At 44.7% G+C, this 21,152-nt stretch overlaps 1 protein-coding gene across 5 annotated transcripts in view; it reads right to left on the bottom strand.

The window, feature by feature from the left end:
* The window catches only part of crim1 (cysteine rich transmembrane BMP regulator 1 (chordin-like)), a 215,348-nt gene that overhangs the window by 30,903 nt on the left and 163,293 nt on the right, over nucleotides 1-21,152 (bottom strand). For all 5 annotated transcript variants that reach the window (XM_068045359.1, XM_068045361.1, XM_068045363.1 and 2 more), the window contains 3 exons: nucleotides 12,872-13,081; nucleotides 10,805-11,020; nucleotides 9,354-9,575 (listed from right to left, as the gene is read on the bottom strand). In XM_068045359.1, the coding sequence (XP_067901460.1) occupies nucleotides 9,354-9,575; nucleotides 10,805-11,020; nucleotides 12,872-13,081 (648 nt within the window). The remainder of the gene's footprint in view (nucleotides 1-9,353; nucleotides 9,576-10,804; nucleotides 11,021-12,871; nucleotides 13,082-21,152) is intronic.

The following is a 21,152-nucleotide window of genomic DNA, read 5'->3' as shown; positions in this document are numbered from 1 at the left end:
AGGAGTGTGTGAGGATTTAGAATGTGTGAGGATTTAGAGGAGTGTGTGAGGATTTAGAATGTGTGAGGATTTAGAGTGTGTGAGGATTTAGAATGTGTGAGGGTTCAGAGTGTGTGAGGATTTAGAATGTGTGAGGATTTAGAGTGTGTGAGGATTTAGAATGTGTGAGGGTTTAGAGGAGTGTGTGAGGATTTAGAATGTGTGAGGATTTAGAATGTGTGAGGATTTAGAGTGTGTGAGGATTTAGAATGTGTGAGGGTTTAGAGGAGTGTGTGAGGATTTAGAATGTGTGAGGATTTAGAGGAGTGTGTGAGGATTTAGAGGAGTGTGTGAGGATTTAGAATGTGTGAGGATTTAGAGTGTGTGAGGATTTAGAATGTGTGAGGATTTAGAATGTGTGAGGGTTTAGAATGTGTGAGGATTTAGAGTGTGTGAGGATTTAGAATGTGTGAGGATTTAGAGGAGTGTGTGAGGATTTAGAATGTGTGAGGATTTAGAGGAGTGTGTGAGGATTTAGAGGAGTGTGAGGATTTAGAATGTGTGAGGATTTAGAGTGTGTGAGGATTTGGAATGTGTGAGGATTTAGAATGTGTGAGGGTTTAGAATGTGTGAGGATTTAGAATGTGTGAGGGTTTAGAGTGTGTGAGGATTTAGAATGTGTGAGGATTTAGAGGAGTGTGAGGATTTAGAGTGTGTGAGGATTTAGAATGTGTGAGGATTTAGAATGTGTGAGGATTTAGAGGAGTGTGTGAGGATTTAGAGGAGTGTGTGAGGATTTAGAATGTGTGAGGATTTAGAGGAGTGTGTGAGGATTTAGAGGAGTGTGAGGATTTAGAGTGTGTGAGGATTTAGAATGTGTGAGGATTTAGAATGTGTGAGGGTTTCGAGTGTGTGAGGATTTAGAATGTGTGAGGATTTAGAATGTGTGAGGATTTAGAGTGTGTGAGGATTTGGAATGTGTGAGGATTTAGAATGTGTGAGGATTTAGAATGTGTGAGGATTTAGAATGTGTGAGGATTTAGAATGTGTGAGGATTTAGGAGTGTGTGAGGATTTAGAATGTGTGAGGATTTAGAATGTGTGAGGGTTTAGAATGTGTGAGGATTTAGGAGTGTGTGAGGATTTAGAGGAGTGTGTGAGGATTTAGAATGTGTGAGGATTTAGAATGTGTGAGGATTTAGAGTGTGTGAGGATTTAGAATGTGTGAGGATTTAGAGGAGTGTGAGGATTTAGAGTGTGTGAGGATTTAGAATGTGTGAGGATTTAGAATGTGTGAGGGTTTCGAGTGTGTGAGGATTTAGAATGTGTGAGGATTTAGAATGTGTGAGGATTTAGAGTGTGTGAGGATTTAGAATGTGTGAGGATTTAGAATGTGTGAGGATTTAGAATGTGTGAGGATTTAGAGTGTGTGAGGATTTAGAATGTGTGAGGATTTAGAATGTGTGAGGATTTAGAATGTGTGAGGATTTAGAGTGTGTGAGGATTTAGAATGTGTGAGGATTTAGAATGTGTGAGGATTTAGAATGTGTATGTGAGGGTTTAGAATGTGTGAGGGTTTTGAGTGTGTGAGGGTTTAGAATGTGTATGTGAGGGTTTAGAGTGTGTGAGGGTTTAGAGTGTGTGAGGGTTTAGAGTGTGTGAGGGTTTAGAATGTGTATGTGCAGGTTTAGAGTGTGTGTGTGAGGGTTTAGAGTGTGTGAGGGTTAGAATGTGTGTGTGAGGGTTTAGAGTGTGTGAGGATTAGGTAGGTGTGTGTGAGGGTTTAGAGTGTGTGAGGGTTTAGAGGAGTGTGTGAGGGTTTAGAGTGTGTGAGGGTTTAGAGTGTGTGAGGGTTTAGAATGTGTATGTGCAGGTTTAGAGTGTGTGTGTGAGGGTTTAGAGTGTGTGAGGGTTAGAATGTGTGTGTGAGGGTTTAGAGTGTGTGAGGATTAGGTAGGTGTGTGTGAGGGTTTAGAGTGTGTGAGGGTTTAGAGGAGTATGTGAGGGTTTAGAGTGTGTGAGGGTTTAGAGGAGTGTGTGAGGGTTTAGAGTGTGTGAGGGTTAGAATGTGTGTGTGAGGGTTTAGAGTGTGTGAGGATTAGGTAGGTGTGTGTGAGGGTTTAGAGTGTGTGAGGGTTTAGAGGAGTGTGTGAGGGTTTAGAGTGTGTGAGCGTTTAGAGGAGTGTGTGAGGGTTTAGAGTGTGTGTGAGGGTTCAGAGGAGTGTGTGAGGGTTTAGAGGAGTGTGTGAGGGTTTAGAGTGTGTGAGGGTTAGAATGTGTGTGTGAGGGTTTAGAGTGTGTGAGGATTTAGAGGAGTGTGTGAGGGTTTAGAGTGTGTGAGGGTTTAGAGGAGTGTGTGAGGGTTTAGAGTGTGTGAGCGTTTAGAGGAGTGTGTGAGGGTTTAGAGTGTGTGAGGGTTTAGAGGAGTGTGTGAGGGTTAGAATGTGTAAGTGCAGGTTTAGAGTGTGTGAGTGAGGGTTTAGAGTGTGTGAGGGTTTAGAGGAGTGTGTGAGGGTTTAGAGTGTGTGAGGGTTAGAATGTGTGTGTGAGGGTTTAGAGTGTGTGGGGATTTAGAGGAGTGTGTGAGGGTTTAGAGTGTGTGAGGGTTTAGAGGAGTGTGTGAGGGTTTAGAGTGTGTGAGCGTTTAGAGGAGTGTGTGAGGGTTTAGAGTGTGTGAGGGTTTAGAGGAGTGTGTGAGGGTTTAGAGTGTGTGAGGGTTTAGAGTGTGTGAGGGTTTAGAGGAGTGTGTGAGGGTTTAGAGTGTGTGAGGGTTTAGAGTGTGTGAGGGTTTAGAGGAGTGTGTGAGGGTTTAGAGTGTGTGAGGGTTTAGAGTGTGTGAGGGTTTAGAGTGTGTGAGGGTTTAGAGTGTGTGAGGGTTTAGAGGAGTGTGTGAGGGTTTAGAGTGTGTGAGGGTTTAGAGGAGTATGTGAGGGTTTAGAGTGTGTGAGGGTTTAGAGGAGTATGTGAGGGTTTAGAGCGTGTGAGGGTTTAGAGGAGTGTGTGAGGGTTTAGAGTGTGTGAGGGTTTAGAGTGTGTGAGGGTTTAGAGTGTGTGAGGGTTTAGAGGAGTGTGTGAGGGTTTAGAGTGTGTGAGGGTTTAGAGGAGTATGTGAGGGTTTAGAGCGTGTGAGGGTTTAGAGTGTGTGAGGGTTTAGAGTGTGTGAGGGTTTAGAGTGTGTGAGGGTTTAGAGGAGTGTGTGAGGGTTTAGAGTGTGTGAGGATTTAGAGGAGTGTGTGAGGGTTTAGAGTGTGTGAGGATTTAGAGTGTGTGTGAGGGTTTAGAGTGTGTGAGGATTTAGAGGAGTGTGTGAGGGTTTAGAGTGTGTGAGGGTTTAGAGGAGTGTGTGAGGGTTTAGAGTGTGTGAGGATTTAGAGGAGTGTGTGAGGGTTTAGAGCGTGTGAGGGTTTAGAGGAGTGTGTGAGGGTTTAGAGTGTGTGAGGGTTTAGAGTGTGTGAGGGTTTAGAGTGTGTGAGGGTTTAGAGTGTGTGAGGGTTTCGAGTGTGTGAGGATTTAGAGGAGTATGTGAGGGTTTAGAGCGTGTGAGGGTTTAGAGGAGTGTGTGAGGGTTTAGAGTGTGTGAGGGTTTAGAGTGTGTGAGGGTTTAGAGGAGTGTGTGAGGGTTTAGAGTGTGTGAGGGTTTAGAGTGTGTGAGGGTTTAGAGTGTGTGAGGGTTTAGAGTGTGTGAGGGTTTAGAGCGTGTGAGGGTTTAGAGGAGTGTGTGAGGGTTTAGAGTGTGTGAGGGTTTAGAGTGTGTGAGGGTTTAGAGTGTGTGAGGGTTTAGAGGAGTGTGTGAGGGTTTAGAGTGTGTGAGGGTTTAGAGTGTGTGAGGGTTTAGAGTGTGTGAGGGTTTAGGGTGTGTGAGGGTTTAGAGCGTGTGAGGGTTTAGAGGAGTGTGTGAGGGTTTAGAGTGTGTGAGGGTTCAGAGTGTGTGAGGGTTTAGAGTGTGTGAGGATTTAGAGGAGTGTGTGAGGGTTTAGAGTGTGTGAGGGTTTAGAGTGTGTGAGGATTTAGAGGAGTGTGTGAGGGTTTAGAGTGTGTGAGGGTTTAGAGTGTGTGAGGATTTAGAGGAGTGTGAGGGTTTAGAGTGTGTGAGGGTTTAGAGTGTGTGAGGGTTTAGAGTGTGTGAGGGTTTAGAGTGTGTGAGGGTTTAGAGGAGTGTGTGAGGGTTTAGAGTGTGTGAGGGTTTAGAGTGTGTGAGGGTTTAGAGTGTGTGAGGGTTTAGAGTGTGTGAGGGTTTAGAGGAGTGTGTGAGGGTTTAGAGTGTGTGAGGGTTTAGAGGAGTGTGTGAGGGTTTAGAGTGTGTGAGGGTTTAGAGTGTGTGAGGGTTTAGAGTGTGTGAGGGTTTAGAGGAGTGTGTGAGGGTTTAGAGTGTGTGAGGGTTTAGAGTGTGTGAGGGTTTAGAGTGTGTGAGGATTTAGAGTGTGTGAGGGTTTAGAGTGTGTGAGGATTTAGAGGAGTGTGTGAGGGTTTAGAGTGTGTGAGGGTTTAGAGTGTGTGAGGGTTTAGAGTGTGTGAGGGTTTAGAGTGTGTGAGGATTTAGAGGAGTGTGTGAGGGTTTAGAGTGTGTGAGGGTTTAGAGGAGTGTGTGAGGGTTTAGAGTGTGTGAGGGTTTAGAGTGTGTGAGGGTTTAGAGTGTGTGAGGGTTTAGAGGAGTGTGTGAGGGTTTAGAGTGTGTGAGGGTTTAGAGTGTGTGAGGGTTTAGAGTGTGTGAGGATTTAGAGTGTGTGAGGGTTTAGAGTGTGTGAGGATTTAGAGGAGTGTGTGAGGGTTTAGAGTGTGTGAGGGTTTAGAGTGTGTGAGGGTTTAGAGTGTGTGAGGATTTAGAGGAGTGTGTGAGGGTTTAGAGTGTGTGAGGGTTTAGAGGAGTGTGTGAGGGTTTAGAGTGTGTGAGGGTTTAGAGTGTGTGAGGGTTTAGAGTGTGTGAGGGTTTAGAGCGTGTGAGGGTTTAGAGGAGTGTGTGAGGGTTTAGAGGAGTGTGTGAGGGTTTAGAGTGTGTGAGGGTTTAGAGGAGTGTGTGAGGGTTTAGAGTGTGTGAGGGTTTAGAGTGTGTGAGGGTTTAGAGGAGTATGTGAAGGTTTAGAGTGTGTGAGGGTTTAGAGTGTGTGAGGGTTTAGAGGAGTATGTGAAGGTTTAGAGTGTGTGAGGGTTTAGAGTGTGTGAGGATTTAGAGGAGTGTGTGAGGATTTAGAGGAGTGTGTGAAGGTTTAGAGTGTGTGAGGGTTTAGAGTGTGTGAGGGTTTAGAGGAGTATGTGAAGGTTTAGAGTATGTGAAGGTTTAGAGTGTGTGAGGGTTTAGAATGTGTGAGGGTTTAGAGGAGTATGTGAAGGTTTAGAGTGTGTGAGGGTTTAGAGTGTGTGAGGGTTTAGAGTGTGTGAGGATTTAGAGGAGTATGTGAAGGTTTAGAGTGTGTGAGGGTTTAGAGTGTGTGAGGATTTAGAGGAGTGTGTGAGGGTTTAGAGTGTGTGAGGATTTAGAGGAGTGTGTGAGGGTTTAGAGTGTGTGAGGATTTAGAGTGTGTGTGAGGGTTTAGAGTGTGTGAGGATTTAGAGGAGTGTGTGAGGGTTTAGAGTGTGTGAGGGTTTAGAGGAGTGTGTGAGGGTTTAGAGTGTGTGAGGATTTAGAGGAGTGTGTGAGGGTTTAGAGCGTGTGAGGGTTTAGAGGAGTGTGTGAGGGTTTAGAGTGTGTGAGGGTTTAGAGTGTGTGAGGGTTTAGAGTGTGTGAGGGTTTAGAGTGTGTGAGGGTTTCGAGTGTGTGAGGATTTAGAGGAGTATGTGAGGGTTTAGAGCGTGTGAGGGTTTAGAGGAGTGTGTGAGGGTTTAGAGTGTGTGAGGGTTTAGAGTGTGTGAGGGTTTAGAGGAGTGTGTGAGGGTTTAGAGTGTGTGAGGGTTTAGAGTGTGTGAGGGTTTAGAGTGTGTGAGGGTTTAGAGTGTGTGAGGGTTTAGAGCGTGTGAGGGTTTAGAGGAGTGTGTGAGGGTTTAGAGTGTGTGAGGGTTTAGAGTGTGTGAGGGTTTAGAGTGTGTGAGGGTTTAGAGGAGTGTGTGAGGGTTTAGAGTGTGTGAGGGTTTAGAGTGTGTGAGGGTTTAGAGTGTGTGAGGGTTTAGAGTGTGTGAGGGTTTAGAGCGTGTGAGGGTTTAGAGGAGTGTGTGAGGGTTTAGAGTGTGTGAGGGTTCAGAGTGTGTGAGGGTTTAGAGTGTGTGAGGATTTAGAGGAGTGTGTGAGGGTTTAGAGTGTGTGAGGGTTTAGAGTGTGTGAGGATTTAGAGGAGTGTGTGAGGGTTTAGAGTGTGTGAGGGTTTAGAGTGTGTGAGGATTTAGAGGAGTGTGAGGGTTTAGAGTGTGTGAGGGTTTAGAGTGTGTGAGGGTTTAGAGTGTGTGAGGGTTTAGAGTGTGTGAGGGTTTAGAGGAGTGTGTGAGGGTTTAGAGTGTGTGAGGGTTTAGAGTGTGTGAGGGTTTAGAGTGTGTGAGGGTTTAGAGTGTGTGAGGGTTTAGAGGAGTGTGTGAGGGTTTAGAGTGTGTGAGGGTTTAGAGGAGTGTGTGAGGGTTTAGAGTGTGTGAGGGTTTAGAGTGTGTGAGGGTTTAGAGTGTGTGAGGGTTTAGAGGAGTGTGTGAGGGTTTAGAGTGTGTGAGGGTTTAGAGTGTGTGAGGGTTTAGAGTGTGTGAGGATTTAGAGTGTGTGAGGGTTTAGAGTGTGTGAGGATTTAGAGGAGTGTGTGAGGGTTTAGAGTGTGTGAGGGTTTAGAGTGTGTGAGGGTTTAGAGTGTGTGAGGGTTTAGAGTGTGTGAGGATTTAGAGGAGTGTGTGAGGGTTTAGAGTGTGTGAGGGTTTAGAGGAGTGTGTGAGGGTTTAGAGTGTGTGAGGGTTTAGAGTGTGTGAGGGTTTAGAGTGTGTGAGGGTTTAGAGGAGTGTGTGAGGGTTTAGAGTGTGTGAGGGTTTAGAGTGTGTGAGGGTTTAGAGTGTGTGAGGATTTAGAGTGTGTGAGGGTTTAGAGTGTGTGAGGATTTAGAGGAGTGTGTGAGGGTTTAGAGTGTGTGAGGGTTTAGAGTGTGTGAGGGTTTAGAGTGTGTGAGGATTTAGAGGAGTGTGTGAGGGTTTAGAGTGTGTGAGGGTTTAGAGGAGTGTGTGAGGGTTTAGAGTGTGTGAGGGTTTAGAGTGTGTGAGGGTTTAGAGTGTGTGAGGGTTTAGAGCGTGTGAGGGTTTAGAGGAGTGTGTGAGGGTTTAGAGGAGTGTGTGAGGGTTTAGAGTGTGTGAGGGTTTAGAGGAGTGTGTGAGGGTTTAGAGTGTGTGAGGGTTTAGAGTGTGTGAGGGTTTAGAGGAGTATGTGAAGGTTTAGAGTGTGTGAGGGTTTAGAGTGTGTGAGGGTTTAGAGGAGTATGTGAAGGTTTAGAGTGTGTGAGGGTTTAGAGTGTGTGAGGATTTAGAGGAGTGTGTGAGGATTTAGAGGAGTGTGTGAAGGTTTAGAGTGTGTGAGGGTTTAGAGTGTGTGAGGGTTTAGAGGAGTATGTGAAGGTTTAGAGTATGTGAAGGTTTAGAGTGTGTGAGGGTTTAGAATGTGTGAGGGTTTAGAGGAGTATGTGAAGGTTTAGAGTGTGTGAGGGTTTAGAGTGTGTGAGGGTTTAGAGTGTGTGAGGATTTAGAGGAGTATGTGAAGGTTTAGAGTGTGTGAGGGTTTAGAGTGTGTGAGGATTTAGAGGAGTGTGTGAGGGTTTAGAGTGTGTGAGGGTTTAGAGGAGTGTGTGAGGGTTTAGAGTGTGTGAGGGTTTAGAGTGTGTGAGGGTTTAGAGTGTGTGAGGGTTTAGAGTGTGTGAGGGTTTAGAGCGTGTGAGGGTTTAGAGGAGTGTGTGAGGGTTTAGAGTGTGTGAGGGTTTAGAGGAGTGTGTGAGGGTTTAGAGTGTGTGAGGGTTTAGAGTGTGTGAGGGTTTAGAGTGTGTGAGGGTTTAGAGCGTGTGAGGGTTTAGAGGAGTGTGTGAGGGTTTAGAGTGTGTGAGGGTTTAGAGGAGTGTGTGAGGGTTTAGAGTGTGTGAGGGTTTAGAGTGTGTGAGGGTTTAGAGTGTGTGAGGGTTTAGAGGAGTGTGTGAGGGTTTAGAGGAGTGTGTGAGGGTTTAGAGTGTGTGAGGGTTTAGAGGAGTGTGTGAGGATTTAGAGGAGTGTGTGAGGGTTTAGAGTGTGTGAGGGTTTAGAGTGTGTGAGGGTTTAGAGGAGTGTGAGGGTTTAGAGTGTGTGATGTATGAGGATGAACTGACTGATTTACAGAAGTGACCAGGAAGAAACTGCCCTTTTAAACCTGAACCGTATACGAGTGAACTTGGAACTATTGTCATCTTCATTAGAACATCACCAAAATGCAATCGATAAGTTCATGCTTTATTATATTTATTATAATTTATAAATTAAAGGATCAGTTTAATTTGAAATGCAGGATGAGTTGGGGGAAGGGTGAATTGTTGCTTGCAGTCTTGTGAACTGATGCTAATTGCCCATGATGTTTTGGTTATATTATTGATAATTATACGAATTCACAAGTGCATTTACTGATGTTGAAATGCTAATAAATTCAGTTTATATTGACAGGAGCTGGTTTCAATGATGTTGTCTCTGGTGGACAGGGAGATTACACCTGAGGCCCAGTCTTTGGGGTACAGGGGAGATGTGGTGACAATCACCTGAAAGGTGATGTTCTCCCCAGCACTAGCCGAGTAATGCAGCCCTGCATCTGGAGAAAATACTATGCCTTACACGGTCAACCCGAGCTTGCTGAAGTTTCCACAGCTGAGCAACGGCTTTGGTTGTGTTAGGAGAATTGTGCTTCGGGGACAAAGACTGTAACAGCTCAGCCCTAATAACTGCAAAAGAAATCATCGCTCTGTGACCAAGCTATGGGTTAAAACTGGTCTATAAGAGAGGTTAAAGCTGGGAAGGACGGGTTTAGTTCTCCTTTTATTCTTCATACTCTTTGAGTTTGCCCATACTGCAGATACAGCAGTCAGTTGCTTCCAGGACCCCTCTGCTAATGCATGTCTTCAGCTGTCCTGATAAGCTGTGTTAGCAGTGAAGATTGGGAAGGTACAGGAGAACAAAGATGGGCCTATCCTGTGTATTCCTTGACTGATCAGGACTCAGCCATGTAGGCAAGGCAGGAGAGAGCTCCTGGCCTCAGGATATAGGAGTGGTAATGCATTCTGTCAGTGTGTTGATGTAACTATAAGAGTATCATTCCAATGATGAATATGACAAGAGTCACTGCATACTCAAACTGGACCAACATGCGACTGAAATGTGAACACAACAAAAGCAGATGGTCCGTCTCCTGGCTGCACTGAAGGAGAATGACATGCAATTTTCATTTGCTTCCTCCATTTATTCGGCAATGTTACTTACCAATGCAGTAAGGGCAGCACTGCCCTTTCCGCAGGACAGGACGGGCACAGGTCACGGCTGGACACGACTCTGAGTAGCAGCTGATGACACCCTCCAGGCAAATGCAGCTGGTGCACACGTTTGGCTTCCAGGATTCAGCTGCCAAGAAGATATCGCCCTCCTCGTTCTTACAGTAACCAGGCATACTTTTGTTGCTTGGTGACAAAGGCTGAAGGGGTTCATCTGATTAAGGGAGAAGAATAGATACCAATATAGTGAGAGGATGGAATTAAGTCAACTTTCCCACTTTCCCAAAATAATATACACATGTGGGCTTATTGCGTTAAATAAAATGCTGGTTGTGCTTAAACCAGGGTCCTACATGTAATCAAAGTTCTTTATCCTGAGAGTGTTTAGAATGTGGAACTCGCCACCACAAGGAGTAGTTGAGGCAAACAGCACAGATGCATTTAAGGGGAAACTGGAAAGAGGGGGGAAAGAATGGAAGGAGATGTTGATAAGGTGAAGAGCGCTGGGTGGAGGCTCATTTGGAGCATAAATACCAGCACAGAGCAGCTGGGCAGAATGGCCTGTTTCTGTGCTGTACATTCAAAGTAACTTCATCTGCCCTAAGAAACATGGGTGAGCACTGTCGCCACTTCGAGCAGGGTCCCTGCCCCCACAGTTCGAGTCATCTCCTTAGCCCTGTTTTAGTCTTACTGTTGCAGTTTCTCTGCCAGTGTCCCATTTCCTTCACCCAGTTTCAACTCAATGTGGCACAATTTAAAGAGACTGCTGTTCCTATCCATGCTTCTCAGGACAGGTGAACCTTCTCTGGAGAGATTACTGAGGATTTTCAGCTATATTCAGGAGCTTGGGCAAACACCACTGAAATTCTGACTTGACCATATGTCACCCGTGAGCTCAGAAAGGAACCTCACTTGTATTTGCATCCTTTAGATGCATTATTTATTTATAACATTGTTTTTTTTTGTTCACCTAAATTCCACTAAAGTGACCTCCAAAGAAGTTAATGAACGTTTACAAATTATTAACTTTTGGAAGTAGGCTCCCAATTAGTTAATCAAAACTGACTTCATTGAACCATAAACTGATTTAACTGGGAGCAGAAGGTTCCTGGTTTGGTGCTGCAGCAGAATGGTGATGAACAACGCCCGAGCAGGTTGTATACTTGGAAGGACAGCATTTACTGGGCTGAATGGCCTCTTGTGTACCTGCATCTTTTTTACCATTTATTAAACCATTAACAACATCACTAAAAAAGAACAAATGATCCGGTCATTAATGCATTATGGGATCTTGCTGTGCACAAATTGGCCGTCACGTTTCCCACATCACAACAATGATTACGTTTCATCAAAGTACTTCATTTGTTGTAAAGCACATTGGGACGCCTTACTATGTTAAAGGCTCTATACAAATGCAAGTTGTTGTTGTAGCTGTGAGCGTACCTGGGCACTGCGGGCAGCACGAGTCTGGTGTCCTGATGGGGTTCTGGCACAGGATGGGTGGGCACACCTCAGTATCGCATAGCACACGGCCGCTGTGACACGTGCACTGGGTGCAGGAGTCAATGTTCCAAGTCTCTCCTTCCACGAAATATTCACCACCTGGAGCGTGGCAGATTGATGTATCACTTAGCTCGGGTTTCCAAAGGCCAGAATCCTCTGAGAACACAGTTAACAATTTGTTCACACAGGTTATCAGAACGTGGAATAATTTACCACAAGCGGCTATTGAGACAGCGGCTATTAACATCAATCGAAAGGGAGGTATATTAAAAGATACATAGAAAGGGCGGAGAAATGCAATTTGAGTAAATCGCGCGGGTTGAAAAGCCAGCACTTACAAAGGTGTGGGCTGAAGGGCTTCCTTTTGTACTGAGATTTCTTTCAGTTTATGAATTAATAAGTTGTAATATATCAGAGGGAGAAAATGAATTCCTTTACAACACTAAATGAAGTTGTACATTATCATCAATTGCTTTCTCCTTTCATATGCTTATCAATACTGGAACTTATTATCTATCGTATTGGTGTATTGAAAGGGGACAAAGTACCATCTACTGTCAATGCACTTTTGGCTCAAAGCTCATTACTCTGAGACAGTCTTAGCTGGTGCAGCTAGGCATGGCAGTGAAGAGGCAGAAGCTGATGGCCCACTGCGGAGATTCAATGTCCAGTGTGAACCACAGAATAGTAGGCGGTCATTTGGCCCATTCATGCCTGTGCCGGTTATTTGCTGGATCAATCCCTAGTCTGTGCTGACTTTGCTGAACTCAGACAGGGTCAACAGGTCTAATGCTCCTGGGCTAGAAATATGAAAACAAAACAGACCTTCCCTTTCCTTTACCAAACTTAAGCTGTTTTTACACCGATGTATGTTCGAGTCTAGTGGGAGCACTTTGGGTTTTGGTTTGGGCCCCAATGTTAGGGTTAGATCACCGCACTGTGTGGGGAACAGTCATCCAGCAGTGGCTTTCCCTGAATTGGCCAATTAGTGGCCAGAGGGCAGGCTCACTGTCCAATTAAGGACAGCGGGTGGGCTCTCAAAGCTGGAGGGCCAACAGGAGGCCCTTCAGCTCAGAAGGAGCTGCAGCCTGCAGTTTCAGGGGAAATAGAGGGGAGGAGGGAGAGAAAGAGAGAGAGAGAGAGTGACCTCTCAGCAACTTTTAAATTAGAAAATGGGGAACTCCTCCACAGGGCGGCCTGCAGCTGCAGCGATGGCCAGGCAGATGGGGAGTGCCTCAAAGCCTGCCTGGAGTCCTGCCCTCCCCCACAAGTCTGCCGCTTCCAGGCAGCTGGCTTGTTCCCGATGCCACACGACACCTGCTGGCTTACTGGAAAATTCCAGTCGTCCTGTGATAATTGGCCATCAAGGGGCTGTGTGTCTACTGCTGGGCTAAGGAAGCCAGATTTAATAGTATAAATGACAAAAGGCATATCACAGAAGCTGGTCTTCTGCAACCCAATCTAAAACCATGACAGTATAGAAGCAGCTTTAGTACCATATGGCATGATGCGTTTGCCCATTCATCAATTAGTGCAGTGATTTACTACCAATTAATAGCAAACTAGAACTACTGTTTCTCTGAATGAGCTTCAAAGTTGCACTCAATAAGATAACTGGAGATACCTCAGTGATATCAACACAGCAAAGGATCCTCTAAAATTATTCTGAGTTTGGCACATTGGATTAACATTTATGCACAGCCAGTGCTCAGTGATCCTGACATTTTAAATTTATCACACATACCATGCTGAGAGTCTTATTAATAATAGTTATTACTCTGAATAAATTTCTCCAAACACAGAATACATTCCTGCTCCACAGGCCAAGTGGATAGCTCTTTCAAAGAGTCAGCAGAGTTGCGATGGTCCGAATGACCTCTTTCTGTGCTGTAAAATGAATTTGGTCAGATGCAAGTCGCTACTTTCCATTAAAGGTCCACGTTAATAAAAATGCCCCCCACACCTGCACCACTTTATTTACAGGAGGGTTAGTCAAGTGCTCCTTACCTGGGCATGATGGGCAGCATTGTCCAGGACGGATGGTAGGGTTTCCACAGTTGGGCACGGAGCAGGTGATAAGTGCGCACATTTCACGTCCATTGTAGCAGTAACACTCACGGCAACCGTCATGCCAACTCTCGCCACTCTCATGTCGTCGGCCATCCATGGACAAGCATGAGCCAGTTTTGACCGGTGGCACGATGGTTGTGGGCACATCTGTATGACAAGCATTGGACAAACAAGACTGAGTCATTGTGTGGGGCAATCTCTCTCTCTTAACCACATGGCTATTTCTTACATCTGCACAAACCCATTGTGATTTTGTACCTAGGAACAGGAAGAGGCCATTCAGCCCCTTGATTCTGCTCCGCCATTCAAATGAATCATGGCTGTTCTGTTTCCAAACCAGGAGGAGAACAAAGCTCCCTGTAAAATCTTAGCATTGAGTAAAAAAAGAACTTGCATTGATATGATGCCTTTTACAACCCCAACATGTCCCAAAGTGCTTTACAGCCAATGAAATACTTATGAAGTGCAGTCACTGTTATAAACGGAGGGAACACAGTGGTCAATTTTCACACAGCAAGCTCCCACAAGCAACAGAGATCTGTGACCAGATCATTTGTTTTTCGTGGTGTTGATTGAGGGATAAATATTATCCAGGACACCAGGGAGAACACCCCTGCTCTTCTTCGAAATAGCACCATGGGGTCTTAGTTTAACATCTCACCTGAAAAAACAAACCTCCGACACTGAAGCACTCCCTCATACTGCACTGCAGTGCCAGCCTAGATTATGTGCTCAAGTCTCTGGAGTGGGGCTTAAACCTCCTGACTCAGATGAGAATACTATCAACTGAGCCAAAGCTGAAATGAGGAGCTGCCTTTACTCTTCCCCAACTATGTGCTCAGCCCCTAGTGACATTTCTTATGACAATGACATTTCTTCCATTTTCCACATCTGAGGTTTTTGACGGTGATTATAAATTAGGATCAAATGAGGGTCAGTTTTGTGCTGCAGGACCATGTCCACTTGGAGCTGGATTGAGACTACACATCCTCATTTCACACGGAGTAAATAACGAGAAAGTGTTTCCAATGGCTGAAGGGTCAACAAGAAGAGGACACAGATCTAAGGTGATTGGCAAAAGAACCAGAGGTGATCTGAGGAAAAATTTTTTAGGCGACGAGTAGTCAGGATTTGGAATGCACTGCCTGATAGGGTGGCTGAAACAGATTCAACAGTAGACTTCAAAAGGGAATTGGATAAATACTTGAAAGATAAAAACATTGCAGGGATATGGAAAAAGAGCATAGGAGTGGGACTAACTGGATTGCTCTTTGAAAGATCCAGCACAGACTCGATGGGCCAAATGGCCTTCTTCTGTGCTATTCTATGACTCTCTGGAATCCTTACAGCCAGAGAAGACTGTCATCCTATCAATCTGGGCTGGATGTGGATCAAGGTTCAAAAGGTGCGAAGACAGTACCGAATCCACTCTGCCACCTAGATTCCCTTGCTAGGGTACAGTTTCTGGAGTATTGGTTCATGGGCACTGGTTTTCCTCTGATAACTCATCAAAACAGCCATTATTTACGTCGCCACGGTAATGAATGTCAGTAGGCTATCTGACCATGGCCAGCTGATGTACACTACCGGCAGGGATTGGGTCGACAGTGATCAGGAGTGGAAACCCTGGCTGATTTCCTGCTGTCTAACCTGGGGCACTAACACAAACTACCTCAGTTGAAATCGGCCGACTCAGGCCACAGTCTGAGGATGAATTTATCCCTTCCTGTGAGGAAAGGCTTCTGTTTGACTTCTTCGCCATGAAGAAATGCCTGAGAATGTAGACGCACCATGAGCAGATAGGCATCTACCTAGTGTTAGGTGGAGTATCCAAATATTTGATGTTGCCACCTAGTTAATCTAAATCAGTGACATCCAGGCATATGAGGAAAAATGGATGGTATTGTGCCGATATTTACTGAGGCATCGTTTTGGAGCGAGGTGCTGGGCACGGGGAGGAGTTACAGTCAGGAAACCAGGAAGCACGGGTTTCCCCCATTGCCATGGCGATTTAACTCCAGGGTGCGTCTGACCCGTTTTTTCAAGGTTCCCTACCCGACAGTCAGCCTGACATTCAAGTTAGGCTGCCTCAGTGGGGAAGCTGTGGCTCGAAGGTACGAGGTAGGTTTAGTGGTGAGTGGAGGGGATGAGAGGGCTGGGTGGTTTGTGGGAGAGATCATGCGAGGCCTGGGGGAGGGTCAGGTGAAGATGACAAATCATGGTGAAGAGATGGGGTGATTATAGGATTGGGGGGTGGGGGGGACACGGGGGGAGATCGTGAGGGTGATGGTGGGAGGGTTTAAAGGGTTAACTTGTTGGGCCTGGAGGAAATACTCCTGCTCTTCCTGGCCCACAAGCAGTGCAATCAAGTCACTTACCTTATGGCGTTCTCACTTCCTTTTACCTGATGAATTTCCCGAGACCCAGGAAACCTAGCCAAGAGTGATTAAGAATAGAAACCTTGTTAAAATGGAGACACGCAGCCTCCTTAAAAAAGGTTTCAATGACCAACCCGCCTTCTGAGAGTGGATTGGTTGCCCCCGCCCCTCGTCCTGCCTCCATTAAAACTGGGTTCGAGATGTGTTAGGATCCTGTCTGAAATTTTTAACATTTTTACTTCCCACCAACCCAAACTCACCAGTTTTGGTGGGTTAAAGTTAGTCCATATGAATCAAAGCTTTTACATGCAACTGTGTAGCATACTCTTGTAAAACTTTGGATACCCTTTTACATGGTGACTTCACATCAGTCATCGCTGGGTCTAAACTCACCAATCCAGGATGCTAGTAACTGAATATTAGGCTAAGTGGCCAAGGAAACTACAGGCCAGTTTCCCAATGACTGCGATGACAAGTAACTTACTGAAATCAATTTCTCAGCTAAATAGCTCTGTCCAAATAGCCAAATGTTTTATCCTACTGATAAAATGCAGCTGGACATCTGGCTGCTAAACACATTTCCACACTGCCTCTTCCTATTTCAATGACATTTGGAGGACATTTCTTCTCACGAGTCCAAAATGAAAAGAAAACAAACACTTCTTTACTCATTGAAAAATATACCTGCTTGCTTGTGTGCATGAGGAAAAGAAAATAATCATTTAGTAATACAGAATTTGAGTATTGCTGAAAATAGAGACATGCTGTCGAAGCTTTTCATCTTGCACTCATCAGGACAATCCGCAAGAATAACCAATGTAAGGGAAAACAACAATTTATACTGCATGCGAAGAGAGTGCTGATTGGTTAGTGAGTGAACTCTGATTGGTAGAGGCGTTGCCATGGCGAATGCACCAGTTTATGGTGACTGACAGTTAACTGCCAAGCTTTGTTTAAAATTTAAACCAGGCAGTTTGACTCTGATTGGTCAAGGCATTGCCCTGAGGAATGAACCAGCGAACGGCTGTCACTTATTTTGTTTAGCTGAAACAGGCACAATGTTTGTACATATTCTTTCTGACTGCAAAGAACAGGGCCCGGTGTATTAATATATGTAGCTTCCAGTATGCGCAAATGCGCCACACTGTGAGCCCTACTGACAATCATACATTGGTTGTCAGCGTAATTCTTAGCACACTGAGGATTATTTAGCAAATGTTGTCAAATTGTGGAATTATATCTAATGTTGGACACTGTGTTTTGAGTTTTGCAAGCATGGGCTGGCTGGGTATGGCCTGTACCTTGCCCATTGCGAACAGCAGAAGGGACATCTTGTTTGATACGATCCGCCAGTCTTTGGAATGTATGGCCTATATATCTAGCATCACACTGGCATTGAAATTCATAAATCACATTACTCATTTGTGTGATAGGCAGGAGGTCTCTCTGGTTTGACAGCAGCATCCTGTTAGTGGCAAACACCACACGTGTTGTTACTGCATAGTAGCAGTGTGAAACAGCTAGCTTCACCTGTTGCTCTTACGGTTATTCTTGCGATTGTCCTGATGTGTGCAAGACGAAAAGAAAATAATAAAATTATCAATGATATTTAAACTTCCGACCTCTAACCCCTACCCTCCCAAAGGGGCTGCAAGTTTGCAAACGACACAAAGCTGGGGGGGAGTGAGCTGTGAGGAGGATGCAAAGAGGCTCCAATATGATTTGGACAAGTTGGGCGAGTGGGCAAATGCATGGCAGATGCAGTGTAACGTGGATAAATGTGAGGTTATCCACTTTGGTTGTAAAAACAGAAAGGCAGATTATTATCTGAACGGTGACAGACTGGGAAAGGGGGAGGTGCAACGAGACCTGGGTGTCCTTGTACACCAGTCGCTGAAAGCAAGCATTCAGGTGCAGCAAGCAGTTAGGAAGACAAATGGTATGTTGACCTTCATTGCAAGAGGATTTGGGTACAGGAGCAAGGATGTCTTACTGCAGTTATACAGGGCCTTGATGAGACCACAGCTAGAGTATTGTGTGCAGTTTTGGTCTTCTCATCTGAGGAAGGATGTTCTTGCTACGGAGGGAGTGCAAAGAAGATTTACCAGGCTGATTCCTGGGATGGCAGGATTGACGTATGAGGAGAGGTTGGGTCGACTAGGCCTATATTCACTAGAGTTTAGAAGAATGAGAGGGGATCTCATAGAAACCTATAAAATTCTAACAGAACTAGACAGGCTAGATGCAGAGAGGATGTTTCCAATGGCTGGGGAGTCCAGAACCAGGGGCCGCAGTCTCAGGATATGGAGTATGCCATTTCGAACCGAGATGAGGAGAAATTTCTTCACTCAGAGGGTGGTGAACCAGTGGAATTCTCTAACGCAGAAGGCAGTGGAGGCCAAATCATTAAATATATTCAAGAAGGAGACAGATATATTTCTTAACGCCAAAGTGATCAAGGGATATTGGGAGAAAGTGGGAACAGGGTACTGAATTAGACGATCAGCCATGATCTTTTTTGAATGGCGGAGTCGGCCCAAAGGGCCGAATGGCCTACTCCTGCCCCTATTTTCTACGTTTCAATGTTTCTATGCCTCCTTAGGGCAGTTTCTTGGAGATTCTGGAACTACCGTTCATAGACTCAGGATAAGGGGTCGTCCATTTAGGACTGAGATGTGGAGAAATTTCCTTACTCAGAGAGTTTTCGAGTCTCTGGAATTCTCTACCCCAGAGAGCTGTGGATGCTCAGTTGTTGAATATATATTCAAGACTGAGACTGTTACATTTTGGGGCACTAAGTGAATCAAGGGATATGGGAAGCAGGCAAGGAAGGTGAAGTTGGTGTAGAAGATCAGCCATGATCATACTGAATGGCGAAGCAGGCTCGAGAGGTGGTATGGCCTACACCTACTCCTGTTTCCTGTGTTTCACAAACGCTGGCTTCCCTCTGCTACCTGATCCATGTAACCACTCTTCACGGGTGAGATCAGAGAGTTAGTGTCGGCAATATTATTGAATCATAGGGCATTGCAACCGAGCCCAGTCCTGTCTCCACCTAAAATTTACCTGTAGGACTCACATGGATAACGATTGGGAGCAGGAAGCCTTCTGGAGGCCAATAGGGGAACTCAACAGAAGATAATTTTTGAAAAATGCTATTTAGGATACTGCAGGGCTCATGCTCCAAAAAAAGTATGGGTTGAACATTCAACTATTTATACAGAGTCACTGATCAAACGCATGACCTAAATAAATTCCTACTCATGACAGCTCCAATGGTTTCAAGTGGTTTGAGGTGAAGTGATTAACGTAACTGTGCTACCAGGCTCCTTGGAGAGATTTAAATTAGGTCAGGGATACACTGTATACACTGTGATGAGTTTTTTTATTTATCTCTCTTCATCTTTCTCTTTGCTTCCTCTCTCCTCTCCTAACGGCACCAACTCACCGACTCCCTCACGACAAGTGCATTTCTACAGGCACCAAATGTCCTCCAGTACCTCGCCCCAGTCATGGTTCCTGATTGTTACAGAGGGAACACAGCTGAGTTCTGATTCTGTCCTTACCTGGCCCCCAAATACCTTGCACCTTCACCAGGGGTCAGAGGATACCAGGGGATCTTTGTTCTGCACTGTCAGCTTTTTACTTTGTTACGAATGCTTCCACTTTTTTGTTAAATTAAGAGGATTTGTGTTTTAAAACTGAAAAATGATTCCATAGATGCTGGAACTTTGTGTTTTTTTTAAAAAGAGGTCATCAGAAGGTCTTTTGGACTTGGCTTGTAAACAACAGTTACTGGAAGGCACCTGTTTACAGATAAATACCCAGCAGGGGGCTTTTTTGACTTGGGGAAGATGTTTACAGAGAAGTGACAGGTCAAGATTTATAAGGGTCAGGAGGCTTGACTCGTGAGATGTTTTTGGTTTTGCTTTAGGCAGGCAGTTGGGGTATGGACAATGTTCTGAAAAGGAGTTAAAGAACTAACCTGCCAAGGACAAACCCCAACTCAGCCTGTTCCAGCACTTTGAAAAGCCTGCCAGTTTTTCCATCTCTTTGAGAAGCTCTTAGAAGCGAACGTAAGAAATAGATGATGCATTCTTTCTGCAAGGCCTGCCTGAAAACTTGTTGCTGCATTTCTTTTGGAAAGCCTGCCCAAACTGATCTTCAACATCGCCTGAAAAGAACTGTTCTAGAAAGATCCCAGTGAGAGCCATCTACATGTATTTGGGACGCCAAACCAAAACAAAGGACATCTGACATCTTTCCGTATCTTCTTTTTCTTCAAGAATTAGCAAGTATTTGGCCAAAGCATTCTTTTTGTCTGTTTGTTTTTGCAATAGAGTTCTAAAGAGTAAATCTCTTATTTGTTCGGTTAACCAGTATATATGAGGGGCTAAGGTAAAAAGGGAACTTTTATATTTCAATCTGTGTGTTAATGCTTTGCTTCATTACTGGTTAAGACTTGTTTTACAATAAACTGAAAATTTTGTTGTTTATTAAAGAAACCTGGTTGGTGTATTTTATTCTGGGATACAAATAGAGTCTATGATTGACTGTATCGCCAACTGGGAAAAAATTTAAATGTATGTTGTGACCTGTGGCGAAGTAGAACTAGAAAAACAATGCATTCCTCCCACCTTGGTCATAACAACTTATTTAATCACTCAGGCCCTCCACCATATCAAAGATCTTTTCATTTTAAATTTTCTTCCTTGTGCTCAGATCCCTCCAAGGCCTCACCCCTCCCTATCTCTGTAACCTCATCCAGCCCCATATCCCTCTGAGACATCTGTGCATTTCCAATTCTGACCACTTCAGCCATTCCGATTTTAATTGCTTCACCATTGGCAGCCGTACCTTCAGCAGTCTGGGCCCTAAGCTCTGGAATTCCCTCCCTAAACCTCTCTCTCCTTCTTTAAGACGCTTCTTGAAATCTTTTTGGCCAAACTTTTGGTCACCTGTCCTGATATTTCCTCAAATGGCTCAGTATCAGATGTTGTTTGATAATGCTCCTGTGAAATGCCTTGGGATGTTGTACTATGTTAAAAGCACTATATAAATGCAAGTTTTTGTTTGTTCTTTTGCTGCCTCCCACTTTTCCCTCACTTTCTTAAGAGCTGTTCATCTCCACAACTTCCCAGTGCTGATGAAAGGTCATCAGCCTGAAATGTTAACTCTGTTTCTCTCATCAAAGACATTGCCTGACCTGCTGAGCATTTTCCATTTTTTATGTCAGAGGTGTGTGATTAGAGATGAGGGTTCTGGCTCCTTTGAACTGTTGCTGAGATAAGGTAATTCAGTATAGAGACACGAATCAAACCTGGGACCTTCCTAGCCTGTAATGTTGGAATACCAAGGCCTTAACTTGTCAAGGGAATTGTGCTACATTCTTAACTAAACGCTTCGAACGAAAAAAAGAGAAATCTCTTTTATTAAAGGAAACAATTTGAAAATACAGCTCTCAATGTTGACTTCCTGCCTTCCCTCTTCAGAGACAGACTCATCAACCTTTTCAGAACCTACGAGCAGATCTCCAGTAGCATTGCTCATAGGAAAGTCAGAGAATATGCTGTTTTATAAGGACTGGAGAGCTATATCAGGTAATGAACATTATATTATTCTGCCGCTAAAGCAGTCTGTCCCTTTAAGACAGCCAAGTCTAACTACTGTGAATAGGCTCATCCTGAGGTGAATTAGCGGCCAATTACTGTTAATTCACATCCTGAGGTTAATTAGAGGTTGATTATTTTCTTAGTTTTCTTTGAGTGCTTCAGAAATTTGCACACACAACATGCAAAGCTTTTATGTAGAAAATAGGTAGGTCCATTTATACAAAGCCC

This window comes from Heterodontus francisci, chromosome 13 (assembly GCF_036365525.1).
Source record: "Heterodontus francisci isolate sHetFra1 chromosome 13, sHetFra1.hap1, whole genome shotgun sequence".
Classification (NCBI taxonomy): Eukaryota; Metazoa; Chordata; class Chondrichthyes; order Heterodontiformes; family Heterodontidae; genus Heterodontus; species Heterodontus francisci.
Note: the sequence above shows the minus strand (reverse complement) of the source record. Positions and strands in the feature narration are given on the sequence as shown.